General features: G+C 38.1%; 1 protein-coding gene across 5 annotated transcripts in view; it reads left to right on the top strand.

Annotated features, from left to right (window-relative positions):
* The window catches only part of MLLT3 (MLLT3 super elongation complex subunit), a 264,304-nt gene that overhangs the window by 93,300 nt on the left and 150,991 nt on the right, over positions 1-20,013 (top strand). The window contains exon 1 of one of the 5 annotated variants that reach the window (XM_037139583.2): positions 1,318-1,576. The exons of the other annotated variants lie outside the window; for them this stretch is intronic. Coding sequence (XP_036995478.1) covers positions 1,564-1,576 — 13 coding nt within the window. The 5' untranslated portion in view covers positions 1,318-1,563. Of the gene's footprint in view, positions 1-1,317; positions 1,577-20,013 lie in introns of those variants that run through there. 5 annotated transcript variants of the gene reach the window in all.

The raw sequence follows: 20,013 nt of genomic DNA, 5'->3' as shown, positions 1-20,013 counted from the left end.
TGCATATCAGATTCAAAATAAGTTGTTTTTAAAGTTCTGTGCCCTAGCCATTGCACTGTGCTCTAACGGATAGTTCCTTTTATAATATACGTTACTTAAATCACTCAGCAGAATATTTTTAAAAATCTGGTATTAGTAAAATGGAATAGTAATCTGTTTTCAAGGATGTATGTGATAAAAGTTGTGGGTTATTTAGTTAGTGAAGGGTGCACTGATATGTACATAACTGCAGTGACTCGAGCTGGGGTATAATTACAGTCTTGCTGTGGTGAGCTGTTTGTCATGGCATCACATAGTTTTCAATTATTTATGCTTAAAAAACCCCAAAACCTCAAGTGTAAATGTTAACTAATGTCTCAGGAGAAAGATCAAGGTAGAAGAGAAACAACTCTAATGGTGTTCTGGTGACTCAGACCAGGCACTGCTAGGGATGGCTGACTACTTTCATCTGGAGATGGAAAAGTGCAAACCATCCAGTAAACAGTTCTTCCTCCTACATTCATGTGAAGTTTGAACAGAGTAAATATGCCTTTCAGTGCAAAATTTTAGTAAGTGTACTTCCTGTAGTGAACATATTAAAAAAAAAACCACCCACCCAGATCACCAGCTTACGAAGGCGTAAGTGATTGTGCTACCAGATGTTACAGGGGCCCAGTCTGGACTCCTCATGGAGAGAGTTGGAAGAGCACAGGCAGACCTGGTGTTCATCTAGATCTTAATAAAATGTAAACTGTTGCGGCCATTGTGCGTACCTGGGGAAATGTAGAACCTAATGCGGTAGGTATTTCTCTCGCATGAAGAGAGAGCCCTAGTTGTCCTAATTCCCATTGGTTTATTTTGGCCTGTAATTCCTTGTCATGTCCTCGCCACTTGCTCTCTCAACCCCAAATCACTTGACTTTTAGAATGAATCTATTTAAAATGAAATCATGTGCCATGTTCTTTGGTTACTGGTTCCTCGAGGCTATAGAGATGACAGCCGTGTAAATTAATGATGCCATAAAGTGGTTTGAATACAGTAAAATTGGGATCTCTAGTCATATTTTCTTAGGTAGGTCTGTATACTTATTTCATACTTTAGCGAACATGCCAAATATGGTTTGCCGTCTCGGTTTAAACATTTTTTAAATGCATTTTTTTGTTTTGTTTTGTTTTGTTTCATTCATTTTAATTCAAGAGGCTAGTCTTTATAAACTTGAATTGTATGGAGTCTGACTTTGAAAAGCAGTAGTTTGTGCTTATCTGTCTAATCCTTTCTTCTAGCCTGAACCTTTAACCATCTTTTGTCATCTTCATTCTTTACCTCCCAGATTTACTTTCAGTTCTTCACTAAAGCTATGACTGGAGTTTTGTTTACTAGAATTTCTTCTCTGTGGGTCTCTAGATCCTGGGGTGATAGCCTTGGCTCTGGGGTAGTGTCCTCCCCTATCTCTTTCTACCATCTGTAAACACTTTCATTCTGCCTTTAGTGGATGGGCCTCCTGAGGATACGTGATGCAGAGTGTTTGTGAAAGGAAACTGATAAGGCCGAAAACATTTTCCTGTATAAAAGGGGAAAGGTGGAATGTGGGGGAAAGGTAAGGGAATAGATCTGTCGTCATTATTATTTGTACGTTTCAAGCACTTTGTGGGTTTTTCATTTACTTGGGGTTTTGTGAGACATATATAAATGATCTTTATGACAGGAAAGTTGCAAATATTTTAAATTGAGAGCCATCTCAGAAGGCATGGTACTGTGTTTCTGGTCAATAGTAGAACCTAAACAGTTACTGTGATACATAGAAATAGAACCTCCCTCTTTGTATTAAGCAGCGAGGAATGTAAATTTGATATCTTCATGTTACTAATTAATTTTCGTGTTTAGTACACTTGCTTTTCCACCTGTGTAAGCTGCTTTCTTTTATTCTTTTATGTTTTATGTTTTAATGCTTAGCCTAGATGTTAGGCACACTTCATTTGGATTGATGTATTTTTATTGTAAAATGTACTTTTCATTTTATTCTACTATGATTTTGGCATTTAAAATGTTGAATCTGTTGACTTATCTGTTGCCCTGGCTTGAGGGTTTTTTCCCCCCCCTTTCATTTTGGCAATATACTGTATGGCATTATGTGATTGGGTTAATTTTTTTTAATGCTGCTGCTCTGCCTTTGAAAAAGACAATGAACTTGCTATAGTTAGTAAGCAAAATCTTGCATGCATGGGCAGGAGGAAATTGGGTAATCCTGAGAAATGATCTGCTAGCTTTGAACATGGGATTAATTTGGGTTTTGATTACTGTGTTATACAGCGGTTTGGGAGGGTGGGGGAAACTCATGAGGGTCTGGTTTTTAAGGCAAGCTTAGAGAGGTTATATAAAATTTGATGTTATTATAAGTAAATATTTTTTGTAGTGATAGCAGTGTCATTTAAAAAAAATAATACAACTGTTAAACATAGGCCATGGTCACCTCAGCAGGCAGTTTTGTTTTATGAAATGTTCTCTCTGCTTTTTGCTTTTCATCAGTTGATGATATTCTTTTGTCATCAGGTAAAGTGGATTTTGCTGAAGATGTTAAATGAACAGATTTACATAAACTTACAGGTTTCATATGAGCATTATAACTTAGAGTTAAGTATGGGTGGAAACCTTGACCTGGATTCAGCTTGCCTCCTTCCCTGCTTTGAAAGATCAATTATCTGCTAAAGTGATGTTTTCAGGAACAGGGTTCTTGTATTGTCTTTAAAATCTGCTACTCACCTTAACTGTAAGCCAGGGCCTACCTATTGAAGAATTTAGGGGGGCCTTAGACTTTTGTTACTACCAACTGAATAGTAAGTATTTGGAACAAAGAGAATTAATTTTATATGTTTAAGAAAGATTCATTTTTAAGTGATATTCCTCCCCTTTCTCAAATAGCAAGTGATTAACTACTACTTTAATTTTCAATTAATCAAATTAGGTTTCTTCTGGTAGATTTTGATTACATGCAGTTCTAACAGCTTCCAGATACACTTCTCTTTCCCATATGCTTACCATATGCTGAGTAAAACCAATGTAGAATAAATTAGTGTGAAAGTAAGAACACTTAGTTCTTTTGTAGAGTTCATCTTGAATGACAGAAGACAGCTCAGAATCATTTTAGCTATGAAGAACCTTTTGAAAAGTGATATGGAAAAATAACCCATTCATGTGTGCCAAGGTCTGTTTTCGTAAATGTAAATTTGCAAGTTCATTAAAATTTTGGCATGTGATTTGGAATGCATAAGAACTGGAAGTGATTCAAAGCCAGAAATCTGTATCCTTATACCAACAACATGTTTCACTGAAGAATGGCTTTGTATGGTTGTTTAATATTTAAAAGGTAAAAAAAAAGTGTTTACTCAGTGCTATGGCTCTGGAAACTACAGTCAGGATGGAGAGGCTGCAGAGACAAGGGAGAGCCAACGGTCTAACTGGTGGCCCCAGAACGGCCATCAGCGCCTTTTGCTGAACTAGCAGGGCGACTGTCAGTGTGACCACTGTCCTGTATTTTTCAGAGACGACAAGACAGAAATGCATGTTTTTCTTGCTGTCTTTAGGAATGTGAAGAAGGACAAGAAGGCATTTCAGGCTACGTAAAATAAGCTGAAAAAATGGTTAGACGTAGGTGTATCTGATGTTAGTAGCTAATATGAATACTTAATGCTTGGAGACACTGTAATGTTACGTGCCAGGCCTACTGCTAACCCTTCATATAAGCCTCTCAAGGTGAGGATATAGAAGCAAAGGGAAGAGGAAAAAACCCCACCCACAGTTGGTACAAACAAGCCCATTTCTTGTCTGTACTAAGAGAAGTGCGTGCTTCCCCACCTTCTATGCTTCTTCAGGCGAGGCACAGAGGCAGTGCAAAGAAGAACCAGGACTTACTGTGACAGGAAAGCTTTCATTTTAGAGCTTAGAGGCTAACCTCTTCAAATTTTTATTCTCTGCCAGTTATTTTTGCTCTTCTATATGTGTACTTTGTACAGATTTCATTTCTAGTCTCTTATTCCTCTTTACAACTTTGTTTTTAAAGTTTCTTGTTCCCTGACATCTCCAGTCTTCTCGTTTCTACCTTCCAGTTCTGTCGAGGGAGAGGAAAGTGGTTTATAAGATGAATAAGATGATCACCGGAATGAAAAATCACACTCCTTGAGTTTGTGATTATGTACTTAGCTCATATTCTGTCACCTAGTACGCCATTTATGGATGTTGTTCTGTAATTAACCAAGCTTCTTGCAGAAAGTAAGTTTAAAATCATTGTCATCTTGGTTTATTTCCTCTCTTAGCCTTTGATCTGTTTGACTTTGACACATGCTTCTCACCAGCTTCTGTATATTCTCATTCTGACAGGATGCTTTGATTTTACCCTGCTCCACCACCCACCACTCACCTCGCCCTGGTTCAAGGTATTAGCTGCCAGACTGGATGTTTTCTGTCTGTTTTGTTCACTTACTTCCTGGGCCCTCCTTTTCTTTGTCTTAAACTTCGTTTTTCCTACTTCCAGACTCCCTTCCCTCAAATTATTTTCCACATTGTTGCCACTCTGAAAACATGGGTCTCTTCAATATTTCCTACCACTTAAAAGTATTTGGTGGCTGTCTATTGCCTGTAGGATTCAGTTCCCTTATTATGATGTAAGGGGCATCGCAGACTGGCACTTGCCTCATGGCTGGTCACAAAACAGCCAAGAGTATTGGAGCCATAGTTCAAGTTTATTTATAGTTCTTTATTAAACCATGAGTTCTCTATACCCTAGGCCTTTTGCTTATGCTTTCCCCTTTGCTTATAATGAATGCCCTTCATTTTCTTCTTGGCCAATAACTTACCTCCTTTTTTTTTTAAAGAAATTTTGTGTGATTTTTAGCTGTCTCTAAGCCTTAAATATGGCTTTCCTGTGGTGAAGTGGGTAGTGGTTCTCGGTAAATTTGCCTTCATGGTTAGATGTTTAGCACATTACGCAAGGGAGAGGAGACTGCGCCTTACTCATCTTTGACCCAGCGCATAGCAGAAGGAAGGCCTGGCATACAGTTGATGTACCATAAATATTTACTGTGTGGAAGTTAGTTTATTTTTCATTACATTTTATAGAGAATTGAGGGCATCTTAAAATAAATGAGGTGCCCTGAAATGGTATATTTGGATAAAGATTTTGGATTTATCATGATTCATGGAAGTAGAAAGGGAAATATTGTAATTCCTTGGCATTCAAACTAGTAAATAAATAACAGAAAACCGTAACTGGTGAATTATCTAAAAAACATTCCCATTTGGTTAAGTGTGTGTGTGTGAATGTGTGTGTATTATAACTTCAAACCAATGAAAGAGTGATTTCAGATTATGAATTATAAAATTAATAGTTACTGGTAGGGCTAGAGTGGAACCGAGGCTTTTGGACCTTGGTCACAGGGAGAATGTTGGGTGGTGGGACTCGCAAATGTTGCTCCTGAGAGTCAAGTGGTTGCCATCAGTTTCTCAGAAAAACATAGGGTAAATCATTTTTCCGAATCTACTTTTTTAAAGAAGATTTTATTTATTTATTTTTTTAGAGAGAGGGGAAAGGATGGAGAGAGAGAGGGAGAGAATCATCAAGGTGGGGTTGCCTCTCATTCACCCTCTGCTGGGGACCTGACTCACAACGCAGGCCCTGATGCAAATCGAACTCTCAACCCTCTGGTATGCAGACCAGCATTCAATCCCCTGAGCCATACCATCTAGAGCTTTCTGAATCTAATTTTTAATAACACAAGGCATATTTTAAAGATGCAAAATGGTATTTACAGAAACAAAAATCAGGAGAATATTGAGTTCTAGGAATTTTGGTATATAGCTTGGCCTTGGTTTTTATTTTGAATGGGACAGTTCACTATTCTGATTGCCCTAGAGCAACGCAGGATATGTTCTGGGGCAAACTGAATCTTCCAAAGATTTCCATAGCATTACTCCCATTCCATATGTTTCCTTACAATTTTATTTTGATACTCCTATCACAAGGTGAGGTTCATGTTTCCTCCCTTAGAAGCGTGGTGGCCTTTAGTGACTGTTTCAGTCCCTGGAGAGAGATGTGCTGGGTGTGCCAAAAAATCTGTTTCGTTTTTTCTGTAAAATAAAAGAGACATTTTTCATTTTCACCAGTAACTACTGATTTGCATATTCCGAGTATGTCGGCTGTCTTCCATGTGGTATAACATTGATCATTCTCAATTTAATTGCTATCAGCTGCAACTGGTCTACCTGACCATGGAACATCATCCAGCAAGAAATTTCCAGCATGGAACTTCTTAGATCACTTTTGATTCATTCAGTGACTCACAGCACCTTTTCCATACACTGTACAAATCTTTTTTGTGTGTTTCCATTGCATTTTTACCTTTCTTGAAATAATGAAGGATAACATGTCCAAATGTTGCTTTTTTCTTGCATCTTCAATATTAAAATGGCCATACAAAAATTTACCAATTTTGATTTTTTTGAAGCATGCTGATATGACAGCTGTCACAACAGTCTTAACAAAATTGTTTTGAATGAAACACAGTTAAGCACTACCAGAGCCATCATACAGATAAAACCAAACGAACTTTTTGGCCTGCCCGAATAGATGATGTTATGTGATTTCCGAAGCTACATCATAAACAGAAAGCAGCTTCCTCTTTGTTTCTTGGAATGCACTGCTGGCTTGTGAAACCTGAAGCTACCATGTGAGCAGCCCAGCTATCCTGAGGACATCTGGGTGTGAGGTAAGACCACGTGGAACAGCTCAGAGAAAACTGAACACATTGACAGATGCCCAGCCAATCCTCCGCTGCCCAGGACTGCTGCCGCTCCAGCTCCAGCCACCCTCGGATTCTAGTCAAATGAGAAACTCAGAGGGGACTGCCCAGCCAACCCTTCCTGAGTTCTTGACCTAGAAACTGTGAAAGGTAGTAAAATGGCTGTTATTGTTTTAAACTAAGTCTAGGGTAGTTTATTGTATAGCAGTTGATAATTAGAACATTTTTTGAGAAGTATTTTTTCTTCTAGGTGGTATAGAAGGAAAACAGGGATGGAATTAGAAGCATCTCTTAATGCAGAGTTTTCACTGTTCTAACATGTTTTCATCCAACTTTTATACCTTAGTTGAGGGCAGGTCAAGGGGGGAGGTAGTAAGAGATAATCATGTGATAATTGTTTTTTCTCTTCATATACCTTTACTTAATAGTTGGTAAAGAAAGACTAGCCAAGACTACCAGTCAAGTTGGGGGTGTAGGTAAACATGGCTCACTTCCTCACAAAACTATACCAAATCACACAAAAAAACTATGGAACAAGCATCACTCACAACAGTTAGAAGCCGAGTTGAATTGAACAAATAGCTCATCCATCCAGACTGGTAGGTGGGGCAGATCAGATACGTGGAGACATGGTACAGGCTGTTCCCACATCCACATGTGGTGGATAAAAGTTTGGGAAGGGAAGGGATTTCAGCTCCATACCAGGTCCCTCAGCCCAGGGTTTCAGTGCCAGGAAGATAAGTCCCCATAACTTCTGGCTGCAAAAACACAGTGGGGATTGAATGGGTGGAAGAAAATTCTGGAAGCTCAAGCAGTTCCTCTTAAAGAATCCGTACGTGGACTTACTCAGACTCATTCTCTCTGGTCTCCAGCACTGGGGTAGCAGCTTGAAAGGCACCAGTGGCATATGGGGAGGAACTGAAGTGTGTGGCATGAAGGCAAGAGCCGGGGGACAGCTTTCCCCCAGACAGAAAGGTGGGCAGAGGCCATTGTTTCTATTCTGAAACCTCCCCCAACAGAGCCACAGAGCTGGACGGGGGTGGAGGGGTGGGGGCAAATCTGATACTCCAGCAAGCTGGCTGGCTAATCACCCTGGAGATCCAGTGAAGCTCCACTCACCCAACTTATGGGCCTAACTAAGCTGTCAACAGTGGCTTTTTCATATGAATGGCTGGTCTTTTTTTTTTAAGCACTTTATTATTTTATTTATTTTTTTAAGTATATATTTTTATTTTATTGATTATGCCATTACATTTGTTCTATTTCCCCCCTCCGTTCCCCTCCACCCTGCACACCCCTCTCTCACCACCCCCCCTTTGGTTCATGACCACGTGTCTCAAGTTCTTTAGATTCTATATTTCCCCTACTATTCTTACCCTCCCCCTATCTATTTTCTACCTACCATCTATGCTACTTATTTTCTGTACCTTCTCACCCCTTCTCCTTTTCCACTCCCCTGTTGCTAACCCTCCACATGATCTTCATTTCTATGGTTCACTCCTGATCTAGCTGTCCTCTTAATTTGCTTTTGTTTTAGGTGTGGTTGTTGATAACTGTGAGTTTGCTGTCCTTTCACTGTTCATCTTTTTTATCTTCTTTTTCTTAGGTAAGTCCCTTTAACATTTCATATAATAAGGGCTTGGTGATGATGAAATCCTTGAATTTGATCTTATCTGAGAAGCACTTTATCTGTCCTTCCATTCTAATTGAAAGCTTTGCTGGATAGAGCAATCTTGGATTTAGGTCTTTGGATTTCATGACTTGGAATACTTCTTTCCAGCCCCTTCTTGCCTGTAAGGTCTCTTTTGAGAAATCCGCTGACAGTCTGATGGGAACTCCTTTGTAGGTGACTGTCCCCTTATCTCTTGCTGCTTGTAGGATTCTCTCCTTCATCTTAATCTTGGCTAATGTAATGATGATGTGCCTTGGTGTGTTCCTTCTTGGATTCAACTTCTTTGGGACTCTCTGAGCTTCCTGGATTTCCTGGAAGTCTATTTCCTTTGCCAGAATGGGGAAGTTCTCTTTTATTATTTGTTCAAATAAAGTTTCCACTTGTGACTGTTCCTCTTCCCCTTCTGGTACCCCTATAATTCGGATGTTGGAGCATTTAAAGATGTCTGGAGGTTCCTAAGCCTCTCCTCATTTTTTTGAATTCTTGTTTCTTCATATTTTTCTGTTCGGTCATTTTTTCCTTCCTTCTGGTCTACTCCCTTGATTTGAGTCTCAGTTTCCTTTCCATTACTATTGGTTTCCTGTGCACTACCATTCATTTCAATTAGTTTAGCCTTCATATGTTCCTCTAATTTGTGACTAAAATCAACCAGTTCTGTGAGCATCCTGATCACCAGTGTTTTGAACTGTGCATCTGATAGTTTGGTTATTTCTTCATTGCTTAGACTTATTGGCTCTGGGGCTCTGAGTTGTTCTTGAGCCATGTTTTGATCTGTTAATTCCTGTTACGTATGAGGAGAGGCGCCTTAGGTGATCACCAGGGTGGGGCTACCCAGGTCGATGGTTTGTGATGCTGTATGTGGAGGCAGGGTCAGAGAGGGAGCAATGGCAGTCCTCTTCTCTCCCCCTGTCTGCCTCTCCACTTGCCCCCGCCTGTTTATCTGAGCACAAATATGCAAGCCTCGCGCCCTGCGCTGGGGCCTGCTCAGTCTGTCTCAGTGTTCGCCTCTTCACTGGTTTATCTGCCTGCAAATGCTGGACCGACTACAGACAGCCAGCCGCACCTCTTCCCTGTGTCTGCCTGTAGCTAGCCCACACCTGGGATACCCACCCTTGGTTGCCTGTGTACCGCCGGGTCTGGGGATCTTTTTTGCCTGACCTGCTCGCTGCTGGCTTCGCCCCTCTCACCGGTTTAGCTGAGCGGGCCATTGTTTTTGGACTCTGTATTATCGATTTTCTGTGTGGTTTGGTTGCATTTATTATTGTTAAAACTTTGTTGTTTTTAGGTTTGGCTGTGGGAGGATGCAAAGTGTTTCCACCTACACCTCCATCTTGGCAGAAGTCTGAATGGCTGGTCTTGGTGCATGCTTTGCAACTTCCTAAATTCTCTGAAACAAGCAACAGCCTGCCTCTGTGAGTCTCCAGCCTCCACACCTCTTAAGTGGACCTAGGAATAGCACTAGGAGAAGCCAGCTTTAGTTCACAGCTTAGCTTCACCTGGTAACCTCCAAGTCCAGCATATTAGCAGTCATCTGCACTTGCTTTGTAGCTCATACATGGTGGCCCTGAGTAGAACATAGGCAGTGGCTGACCTTGGCCTGTACCACCCAGGAAACCCCAGAGTCTAAGCACCCAGTGGATAGCTACAGACCAGGTTGCAGCACCACCACACTGACCCTGAACATCTGATCCTCCACAGAGGGCAGAGGTTGGTGGCCAGTGGTCACAGTCCGTCTTTGTAGCTGACTGGCCTGGGTAAATCTCTCCCTTTGATGTAGCAGCAATCAAGGCTGAACTACAAAAGGAGGGTGTACTCAGTCCACACAGAGGGCGTATCTTGAGTACCCAGCCTGGGTGAAAGGGGAGGCTGTGCTACTGGACCAACAGAATACCTACTATATTAGGTTGTGCTACCACGACACAGAGTCAAAGCAGCCCTACCTAGTACATAGAAACAAACACAGGAAGGCTGCCAAAATGAGGGGACAAAAGAACATGGCCCAAATGAGAGAGCAGATCAAAACTCCAGAAAAAGAATTAAACAAAAGGAAGATGAGGAATCTATCAGATGCAGAATTGAAAACACTGGTTATAATGATGCCCAAGGAATTTAGTGAGGACCTCAGAGGCACAAAAAAGATCCAGTCAGAAATGGAGGATACACTAATTGAAGAAGAGAACAGTTTACAGAATAATAATAGTAGGGTACATGAAGCTGAGAATCAAATCAATGATTTGGAACATAAGGAAGCAAAAAGATCCAAACAAAATAATGACAATAATAACAACAACAACAACAAAAACCAATCAGGACAACAAGAAGGAAAAGAATTAAAAATGAGGTTAGTACAAGTAGCTTCTGGGATAACTTCAAGAGGTTCAACATTTGCATTATAGGAGTGCCAGAAGGAGAAGAGAAAGAACAAGAAGTTGGAAATCTGTTTGAAAAGAAATGAAAGAAACTTTCCTAATTTAGTAAGACATGCGAGTCCAAGAAGCACCTAGAGTCCTAAATAAGATGAACCAAAGAGGCCCACACCAAGACACATCATAATTAAAATGCCAAAGGTTAAATATAAAGAGAGAATATTATAAGCAGCAAGAGAAAAGCAGTCAATTATCTATAAGGGAGTTGCCATAAAACTGTCAGCTGATTTCTCAAAAGAAACTATAAGCTATAAGGGATTGACAAGAAATATTCAAAGTCATGAAAAGCAGGGGCCTATAGCCAAGAATGCTTTACCCAGCAAAGCTATCATTTAAAATCAAAGAGAAGATAAAGAACTTCTCAGACAAGAAAAAACTAAAGGAGTTCATCATCACCAAACCATTATTATATGCAATGTTAAAGGAACTTATTTAAGAAAAATATGTAGGAGGTATTAGGGGAATGAGTGAAGAGGTGAGGGGATTAAGAAGTACAAATTGGTAGTTGCAGAATAGCTATGGGGATGTACTGTAAGAAATGGAGTAGCCAAAGAGCTTACGCTCATGATTAGTGGACACGAACAAAGATATGAGGATTGCCCGAGAGAATGGGCGGGTGCTGGGTGGAGGAGGGAAAGTGTGGGGCATTGGGACAACTCTTATAGCATAATCCATAAAATATAATTTAAAAAAAACAGGAAAAACCCAGCAAAAACTAAAATAGAGGCTATTCAATGTTAGATATTCAATTAAGCTTAATAGATTGCTAGGAATTCATCTGTTTTGGGGATGTAAGACCACATAGAAGAAATTTGCTAATTTGCAGAAGAAATTCTGCAAATTAGCTTGTGGAACAATGCATGCGGTAAAACCAGACTATTGTCCCAGTGGTCAGAGTTTATGTTGACTAATTTATTGTTCACTGTGCTCTTGTTAAAGGATAAGTGCTTGTCGTGGATTGAATTGTGTCCACCCAAAAGACATAATGAAGTTCTAGCCCCAGGTACCTGTGAATGTGACTTTATTTGGAAATAGAATCCACCCCACCCCTGCCCAAATGTAATAGAAATTAAGATGAAATCATAGTGAATTCGTGTGGGTCCAAGTCCAATGACTGGTGTTTTTATGTGGAGGCAATGGGAAGATACAGAGACACACAGGAAAGAAGGCTATGCAGTTATGCCGTCACAGCCTAGGAATGCCAGAGATTACTACCAACCACAGGATCTCAGAGTAGTCTAGCAAAGGTTCTACCAGGAACTTGCAGAGAGGTCATGCCCTTGCCAGACACCTTGATTTTCTTGAATTTGGACTTCTGGCATGAAAGGTTAAATTTCTGTTGTAAGAATTTGCATCTCAATGATAACACAACCCACTTTTTAAAAAAATATTTTATTTATTTATCTTTAGTAGAGAAGGGAAGGAGAGAGGGAGAGAAATATCAATGTATGGTTGCCTCTCATGCGTCCCCTGCTGGGAACTGGCCTGCAACCCAGGCATATGCCCTGACTGTGAATCGAACCTTTGGTTCCCAGGCCCGCACCCAATCCACTGAGCTACACCAGCCAGGGCAAAACCCACTTTAAAAATGAGCAAAGGATTTAAAAATACATGTCACCAAAGTAGGTATATGGATGTCAAATAAGCATGTGAAATGACCCACAGTATCATTAGTCATTAGAAAAATTCAAATTTAAACTGCTATGAGATATTAGGTACTGACACTAGAATGGCTAAAATTAAAAAGATTGACCACAGCAAATGTTGATGAGGATATATAGCAACTGGGACTCTCACACATTGCTAATTGATACTAAAAGTGTTATAATCAATTTGGGAAAACAGTTCCTTAGTTTTCTAAAGCATTAAACATGCATCTATGTGATTGTTCTCATAGATATTTACCCAAAAGACTTAAAAGCTTATGTTCATACAAAGAGTGTTACACAAAAGTTTATATGAGCCTTATTTGGAATAACCTCAAATTAGGAGAAACCCAAATGTCTACCAGTAGGTGAATGGATCAACAAAAAAAAATTGTGGTATATCCACATAATGAAATGCTGCTCAGCAGATAAAAAGGAATCAACTACTGATACACAAAATGGCATGGATGAATCTCAATATAATTAAATAATTATGTTGAGCAAAAGAAATGAGGTTCCTCCCCCCCATAACGAGTATATATATATATTGTACAACTCCATATTATTAAAATTCTAGAAAATGAAAAGTAATTATAGTGACAGAGTGCACATCATTGGTTGCCTGGGGATGCAAAGTTGGGCAGCCAGGAAGGGGAAAGGATTTTAAAGAGATGTGAGAAAACTTTTTGGGTTGCTGGATATTTTCATTGTCTTGACCATGGTGATAGTTTCCTGAGTGTATACTTATATGAAAACATAACAAGTTATGTACTTTATATGTGTGAATTTTGAATATATCAGTTATGTCTCAATAAAGCCAGAACAAAACGAAAAAAGTTATATGGGAAAAAAGTAGGATTAAGTCAAGGGCTTAAACCACAGGCCCTATTCTACTACTACTTATAGCTGAACATAATAAGAAGTGTACTGTTGAATAAACCGTATCTTTAATGGCCAGGGATTATTTAAATCTAGAGCTATCAAGTAAAACAAGCCTTTAGAATCAGTTGGGATTTAATCCTGGAAAATGACAATGGTTTGTGGACAAAGAGTTATTACAGAAATTAAGTTGTAGACATTTTTGGGAGGAGCTTGGGCAGTGAGAGTCCAGGAGGCAAGTTAGAGGATCAGTGGAGACTCTAACTAGGGAGTTTGAGAAGCCAAGCACGAGCAATACTTATGAGCAAAGTCTGTGGAAGGCTGTGTCTCTGTGTAGTTACCACCTCTTAGGGTCCAGAGGTCGGCCTAGAGTTGCTATTGACCTACCGCTGGGCCAACTTGAGAAGTTGAACAGGATCTTAGAGGAGCAAAAATAAGCTTGAAACCACCCATATAGCCATGTCTGGTCACCATTCTGACTGTGACAGCCTTCAGACAGTAATGGCTTCCATATCCATGGAGATCCTTTTAAATCAATGCTAATTCTACTTTTGGTCAACTTTAACCTGTAACTATTACAGGAAGAAGATTACAGGAAATGTTGTTCCTGCTTAATCATGTTGACACGACATAAACCACCACAACTTGCTAAATCATGAGGTTGGTCATTGTAGTACTAATTATGAACCTAAGCTCCTCTATTTCTGTGTGACGGGTTGATTATGCTAAACAAATACAGAATATCTCTGGCATTGATTTGATTGAGACAGAATGGAGTGAGAGTTAGTCCTGGCATGAAGAATGTGGGTAGATCTTTTGAATCAGGGCTGATTACAATGTAAACAATAGGAGACTGCTATGCCTCTTATAAGGAAGGTGTTTATAGCAACATAAACACCTTTTAAACACAGTAACATAAACAGTTTCTCAAGGAAACATTTTCTGGCATTCAGGAAATGTTTCTTTCTTTACAAACACAAAAGTGTGTTTTTTTAAAGATTTAATTTACTTAAGGGCTCTGTTTAGAACAAGGCTCTGATTGTAGAGGGATAGTTATTCCCAGAGCACATTTGTGGGAGGCTATAGTGCAAGTCCTTATAGAAGCATCTTGTTTAAAAATCTGTAGAGTAACAGCACAGGTCAGTGCAGGTGTACCATGTTACATATTGAATACACCTCTGGAGAGGTGAATAAATCAAACTTTTGTGAGTCAACTTGTATCATAAATTCCCAGTAGCCAGTGATTTGATATTTTCTTACAAAAATCTTTGAAAGTGTGAGGACCCTTTGTTGCAGGTTTAACAGACTGACTAGTTACTGTGAGACCAGGGACTGTGACAGGGGCTGTGTATTTGTCTCAAACATACATACCTAATTCTTTGCAAGGCAAATTAAATTGGTTAAGATTCTTTAAAACATTTTTAACAGGGAACAATTAAAAATAGATTTCATCCACAAGACCCACTTTAGGTTTGAAAAAGAGGAAAATTCTTTAACAAGAATGGTTTCTTAATAGAGAATGGAGAACAGATGTACCTATTTTCAGCATGTTATTAAAAATATCTAGTTCTGGTGCTGCACTAAAAAATCCTGTTAATAAGCACGAAGCATCAGCCACACACGTATATATTTTTTTATCTTCATGGAAAGGCTTGATTTAATTAAAAAAATTTACCAATGATCTTTAGGAATAATTTATTCATTGCTGACTGCAGATTTTCTGCAGCTTCCCACAACTTAGAATGAGCAAGCACTAGGAAGTTAATCATGCTACTTTCTAACTTAACCTTCAGACTAAGTGCTGCTCAGACTTTAATGTGCAAATGACCTGGGTACCTGGGTAAATGCAGATTATACTTCATTAGGTCTAGGGTGGGGCTTTGAGGTTTTTAGTTCTAACAACTTCCCAGGTTACTGAGGTTCCCAGGTTCCAAACTTGAGGTTACTGATTTGGGGACCATATTCTGAGAAGTCAGGGAATATAACCTTTTTTGAATATAATTTCTCGGTGTGGCTGTCCATAGTATTCACCATTTTATAGCAAATGTGGTAGAAACAAACAAAAAAAGAGATTGTTTTTACCTATGTCCAGTTTTTGTCTTTGGAACAAAAAGATAGTGATTGACTCCTATTAAGTAAGTTGTTAATAGTTTGGTAGGAATGAAGAACCGGCATTTCACATTCAGCTAGCTGCAAACACATTACATTTTTTAAAATTTATGGAAGTGGGCTAGTTTAAAAGCCAACTCCTCATGGAGATGCTAATTATCCTAGAAGGGGGAAAATATATATGTGTATATATATATATATATGTCTGTGTATATGTTTCTATTATATATATGTGTGTATGTGTGTATATATATGTGTGTATATATGTATATATAGAGAGAGAGAGACAGACAGACAGACAGACAGACAAACATGGATGTGAGAGAGCAACACTGATTGCTTACCTCTCATACATGCCCCAGCTGGCATATGTGCTGACCAGATATCGAACCTGTGATCTTTCACTTTATGGGAGGACCCTCCAACCCACTGAACAACACTGGCCAGGGCTGGTCTTGTACATTTTCAATGAAAACTTCATGCAATTGGATTTATCTGGAAAATAAAATTGAAAAATGAATTTGAGGTTAGGAAAAAGTGTTCAGAGGGAAACAAAATCAAACACTATGGAATTATTTAGACGGTTTCTTAAAATAACCTAGTTTTTCTTAATTGTAAGTTGAACCTTTACAGTATAATAAAAATTTAAGAACAAAAGAGAGAAAATGACCCCTTTGAAGCTTTTTGGATTAGATATGTAGAATTTCTGGATCCCTGAAGAATGGGAAAAGGTGTAACCAAAGGTCCGTTTCTGTGGACTGATGTGACGGACCACAGAAACAATTTAGCAATAGTGAATGTTCATTAGGATCCTGACAGAGGTGAGAAAAATCATTTTCAGGAATCCTGGAGGACAAATTATTTTTATCTGCTATAATAATGATAATTGCTAGCCAAATTATTTTTAGCTATGAGACTTTAATAGTCTTCAGCTTGACTTTGTCATCCAGAAAATAAATGCAGACTTTCACAGTAGATTTTCCAGAAGGTCGAGGCTGTTTGTATATGAAAATTTTTTGTGTGTGTTTTGGACGGTTGAGGCTGTTGGAAGCATGGATTCCAGAAAAGTGAGGAAGGACATACGTGCTTCTTGGGGGCTAAGTGTTAAAATAATCGCAGCTTATTTTAACTTATGAAAGGAGTAGGAAAATGTGGCGTTATAGGTAAAAAATATACCTATGCAGCATTTAGGAAAAAACAACAAAATTAAAAAGAAAACAATGTACTTTCTATTTTTAAGAAAATTGTAACTGTCCTTTTTACACATGCTATAACTTAAGCTGTTTCCCATGTAATTATGTATTTTTGGGGTTAACAGTATTTTTTGATACCTGCATAATATTCCATTTATGAAAGGAATGGTTACCATGTAAGTTATAATACATTTAAATGGATTTGTATTTTTCTAAGATGAATAATATCATAAGAAATGTCTCTGTATAATGCTTTTCTTTGATCAGAATTTTTTTCTTAAATCAGATTGCCAGACCTGAAATTATATTTCCATAGGAAATGTTGTCTTAATAGCTGGTCTGTGAAGTTAAGGGACTGTTTATTTAAAAATACACTTTCTAGGTATTAAAAGATAAGTATTTTATGACAAGCTGTTAAAAACCAAATGGAGTTGGACAGGTCAGATTAACTAGCTGGGTTCTATCTTTTTTTTTTTCCTCTTATGATTTTCTTCTTTTTTTTTTTAACCTGGTTCTATCTTTAACACCTGTTGAAAAAGGATAAAAATAAGGCTAGAACTTGTCCTATGAAAATATTGGATAGGTTGGATGCTTTCTGAAGAAATGAGTTGTTTATATCATGAATACTTTTAAATATATTTTTCTTATAAATATAACAAAAATATTAAAAAGAATATTTCTTTATTCCAAATTATTAACGTATATGCATATAGGAAGTAATGGAGCTCTATTTCGTTTTATTTTATCTGTATAATTATATTTTGAAGAAATTATCTCTGTTCAGTTCATGTTTAACTATGTAACACTTGGTACATATAGGAAAATATATGTAGTATCTCAGTTACAAAACAAAATAAGAATGAATGTCCATGAAACAACTATCTGACCAAACTATCTAATTTAAGAACTAGAATCTGCCCAGACTATCTTTGAGCTCCTTTCCAAGTCTGCTCAGTTTTGCAGAGCTTACAGGGTAAATGAGATCTTGGTGTGCCTGGTTCTCTAAATTAGTATCTTCTCTCCTTTGGAAAAGATGTAAACAGGCCTGACATTAGGAACACCTGCAAATTAATGATTGACATCAATGTACATACATAATTTATAAAGACAAGACTCAGGAGGTTTTATAAATAGGATTGAAAATGTTGACTAGAACTAGATTTAAACTTTTTCTTTTAAATTTCTTAGACTAGATATTGTTTATTTTTTTAAAGATTTATTTTTAGACCAAAGGGGAAGGGAGGGAGAAAGAAAGAGGGAAACGTCAATGTGTGGTTGTAGCCCCTCCTGGGGGCCTGGCCCACAAACCAGCACGTGCCCTGATCTGGGAACTGAACCTGCAACCCTTTGGTTTACAGGCCAGTGCTCAATCCACTGAGCCACACCAGCCAGGGCAATATCGTTTATTTTTTTTAGTAGGCTATTTTTTTCTCATACTCTGGCTTTATTTTTTAAAATATATTTTATTGATTATGCTATTACAGTTATCCCATTATTTTCTCTCTTTTCTCCCCCTCTACCCTGCATCTCCCTCCCAATAACCCACTCCCCCTTAGTTCATGTCCATGGGTCATACATATAAGTTCTTGGGCTTCTCTATTTCCTATACTATTCTTAACTCCCCTCTGTTTATTTTGTAGTTATGAGTTAGGCTTCTTATTCCCTGAACCATTTCTCCCATCCCTTCCCTTCCCCTCCCCACTGATAACCCTCCATGTGATCTCCATTTCTGTGATTCTAGTTCCTGTTCTAGTTGTTTGCTTAGTTTGTTTTTGTTTTTGTTACTTTAGGTTTAAAATACCTTATTTTAGGTTTAGGTAGTTGTGAGTTTGTTGTCATTTGACTGTTCATAGGTTCATATTTTTGATCTTTCTTTCTTAGATAAGTCCCTTTAACATTTCATATAATAAGGGCTTGGTGATGATGAACTTCTTTAACTTGGCCTTATCTGAGAAGCACTTTATCTGTCCTTCCATTCTAAATGAAAGCTTTGCTGGATAGATCAATCTTGGATGTAGGTCTTTACCTTTCATGACTTGGAATACTTCTTTCCAGCCCCTTCTTGCATGCAAGGTTTCTTTTGAGAAATCAGGTGATACTCCTATGGGAACTCCTTTGTAATTAGATGCCCTGGCAGTTATGGTTGTTTTTGTTTTTTAAATTGCTTGTTCTTCTGGTTGTGCAAGGAGGCAACAGTACATCTACCTATACCTCCACCTTGGGCGGAAGTGAAATAGGTCATTTAAAAATCTTTTATTACTAAACCTAAAACAGTATGAGTATATTATTCATACATAAAACACCAAATAGGTTTTTATATAACAATATAAATTCACATTACATGTTGAAAATTATAGTTTGGTTTATTTGAGAGGAAATTATGTAGCCCTTCAGTTAAGGGTCTTCTGTGTTCCCCGGTCTTTGCTCCAAACTCTGGGAATTAAGACTTAAAGGTGAACAGTCACAAAGAAAACATGAACAATAGAGGAAAGCACCACTAATTAATAAAACTCCAAGTGTATAAATTATTTAAAGTTCTTTTTTACCACGTTTTCTCCGCAAATAACAGTTTTTGCTAATTGCAAATTGTACTTTTTGTTGTTTACTGTAGTGGAAAGTGATAGTTAATTTTTAAAATCTCTTAATGGCTAATTATGTTAACTTTTTTCCTTATAATACCATTTTTCAAATGGATTTGTGAAGTAATAATAAAAAGAAAAGTGAGTTTATATTACTATCTAACCTGTTACTAACTAAATATTTATCTTGATTTTTAAAGTATGTAAAGAGCCCTGACTGGTGTAGCTCAGTGGGTCGGGTGTTGAGCTGCAAACTAGAAGGTTGCTGTTTCAGTTTCTGGTCAGGACACACGCCTGGGTTGTGGGTTTGGTCTTTTGTCAGGACACATGCAAAAGGTAATCGATCAGTGTTTCTCTTCCCCTCTTTGTCCCTTTCTTTCCCCCCTCTCTAAAAGTAAATAAATAAAATCTAAAAAAAAAAAGAAAGAAAAGAAAAAATATGGAGGAAGAAGTGTATAGTTACAACATAGGTTTGCATTTATTTTTAGCAATGTAGTTTTCTTTGAGGTAAACGATGTATATCTGGCATAAGGACATTAGAAAAAGTACTCCTGGGAGTGCCTCTCTACTTGCCAGGCTGGATGCTTCCTGATTCACAAATTGCTCAATAAAGATAACTAGATCTTAAAAAAAAAAAAAAAAAAGAAAGAAAATGTACTCCTTTGATTTAAAGAGTGTTTTCATTTAAATCTATTTTAGTTAAAATTTCTTCTGTTTGACCTTTAAAAGGAAGTCTCTT

The sequence above is a fragment of the Artibeus jamaicensis genome, unplaced genomic scaffold, assembly GCF_021234435.1.
Source record: "Artibeus jamaicensis isolate MK-2021 breed Jamaican fruit bat unplaced genomic scaffold, CSHL_Jam_final scaffold_1964, whole genome shotgun sequence".
In the NCBI taxonomy this organism is placed as follows: domain Eukaryota; kingdom Metazoa; phylum Chordata; class Mammalia; order Chiroptera; family Phyllostomidae; genus Artibeus; species Artibeus jamaicensis.
The sequence above is the reverse complement of the archived record's forward strand: the minus strand, read 5'-3'. Positions and strand labels throughout refer to the sequence as shown.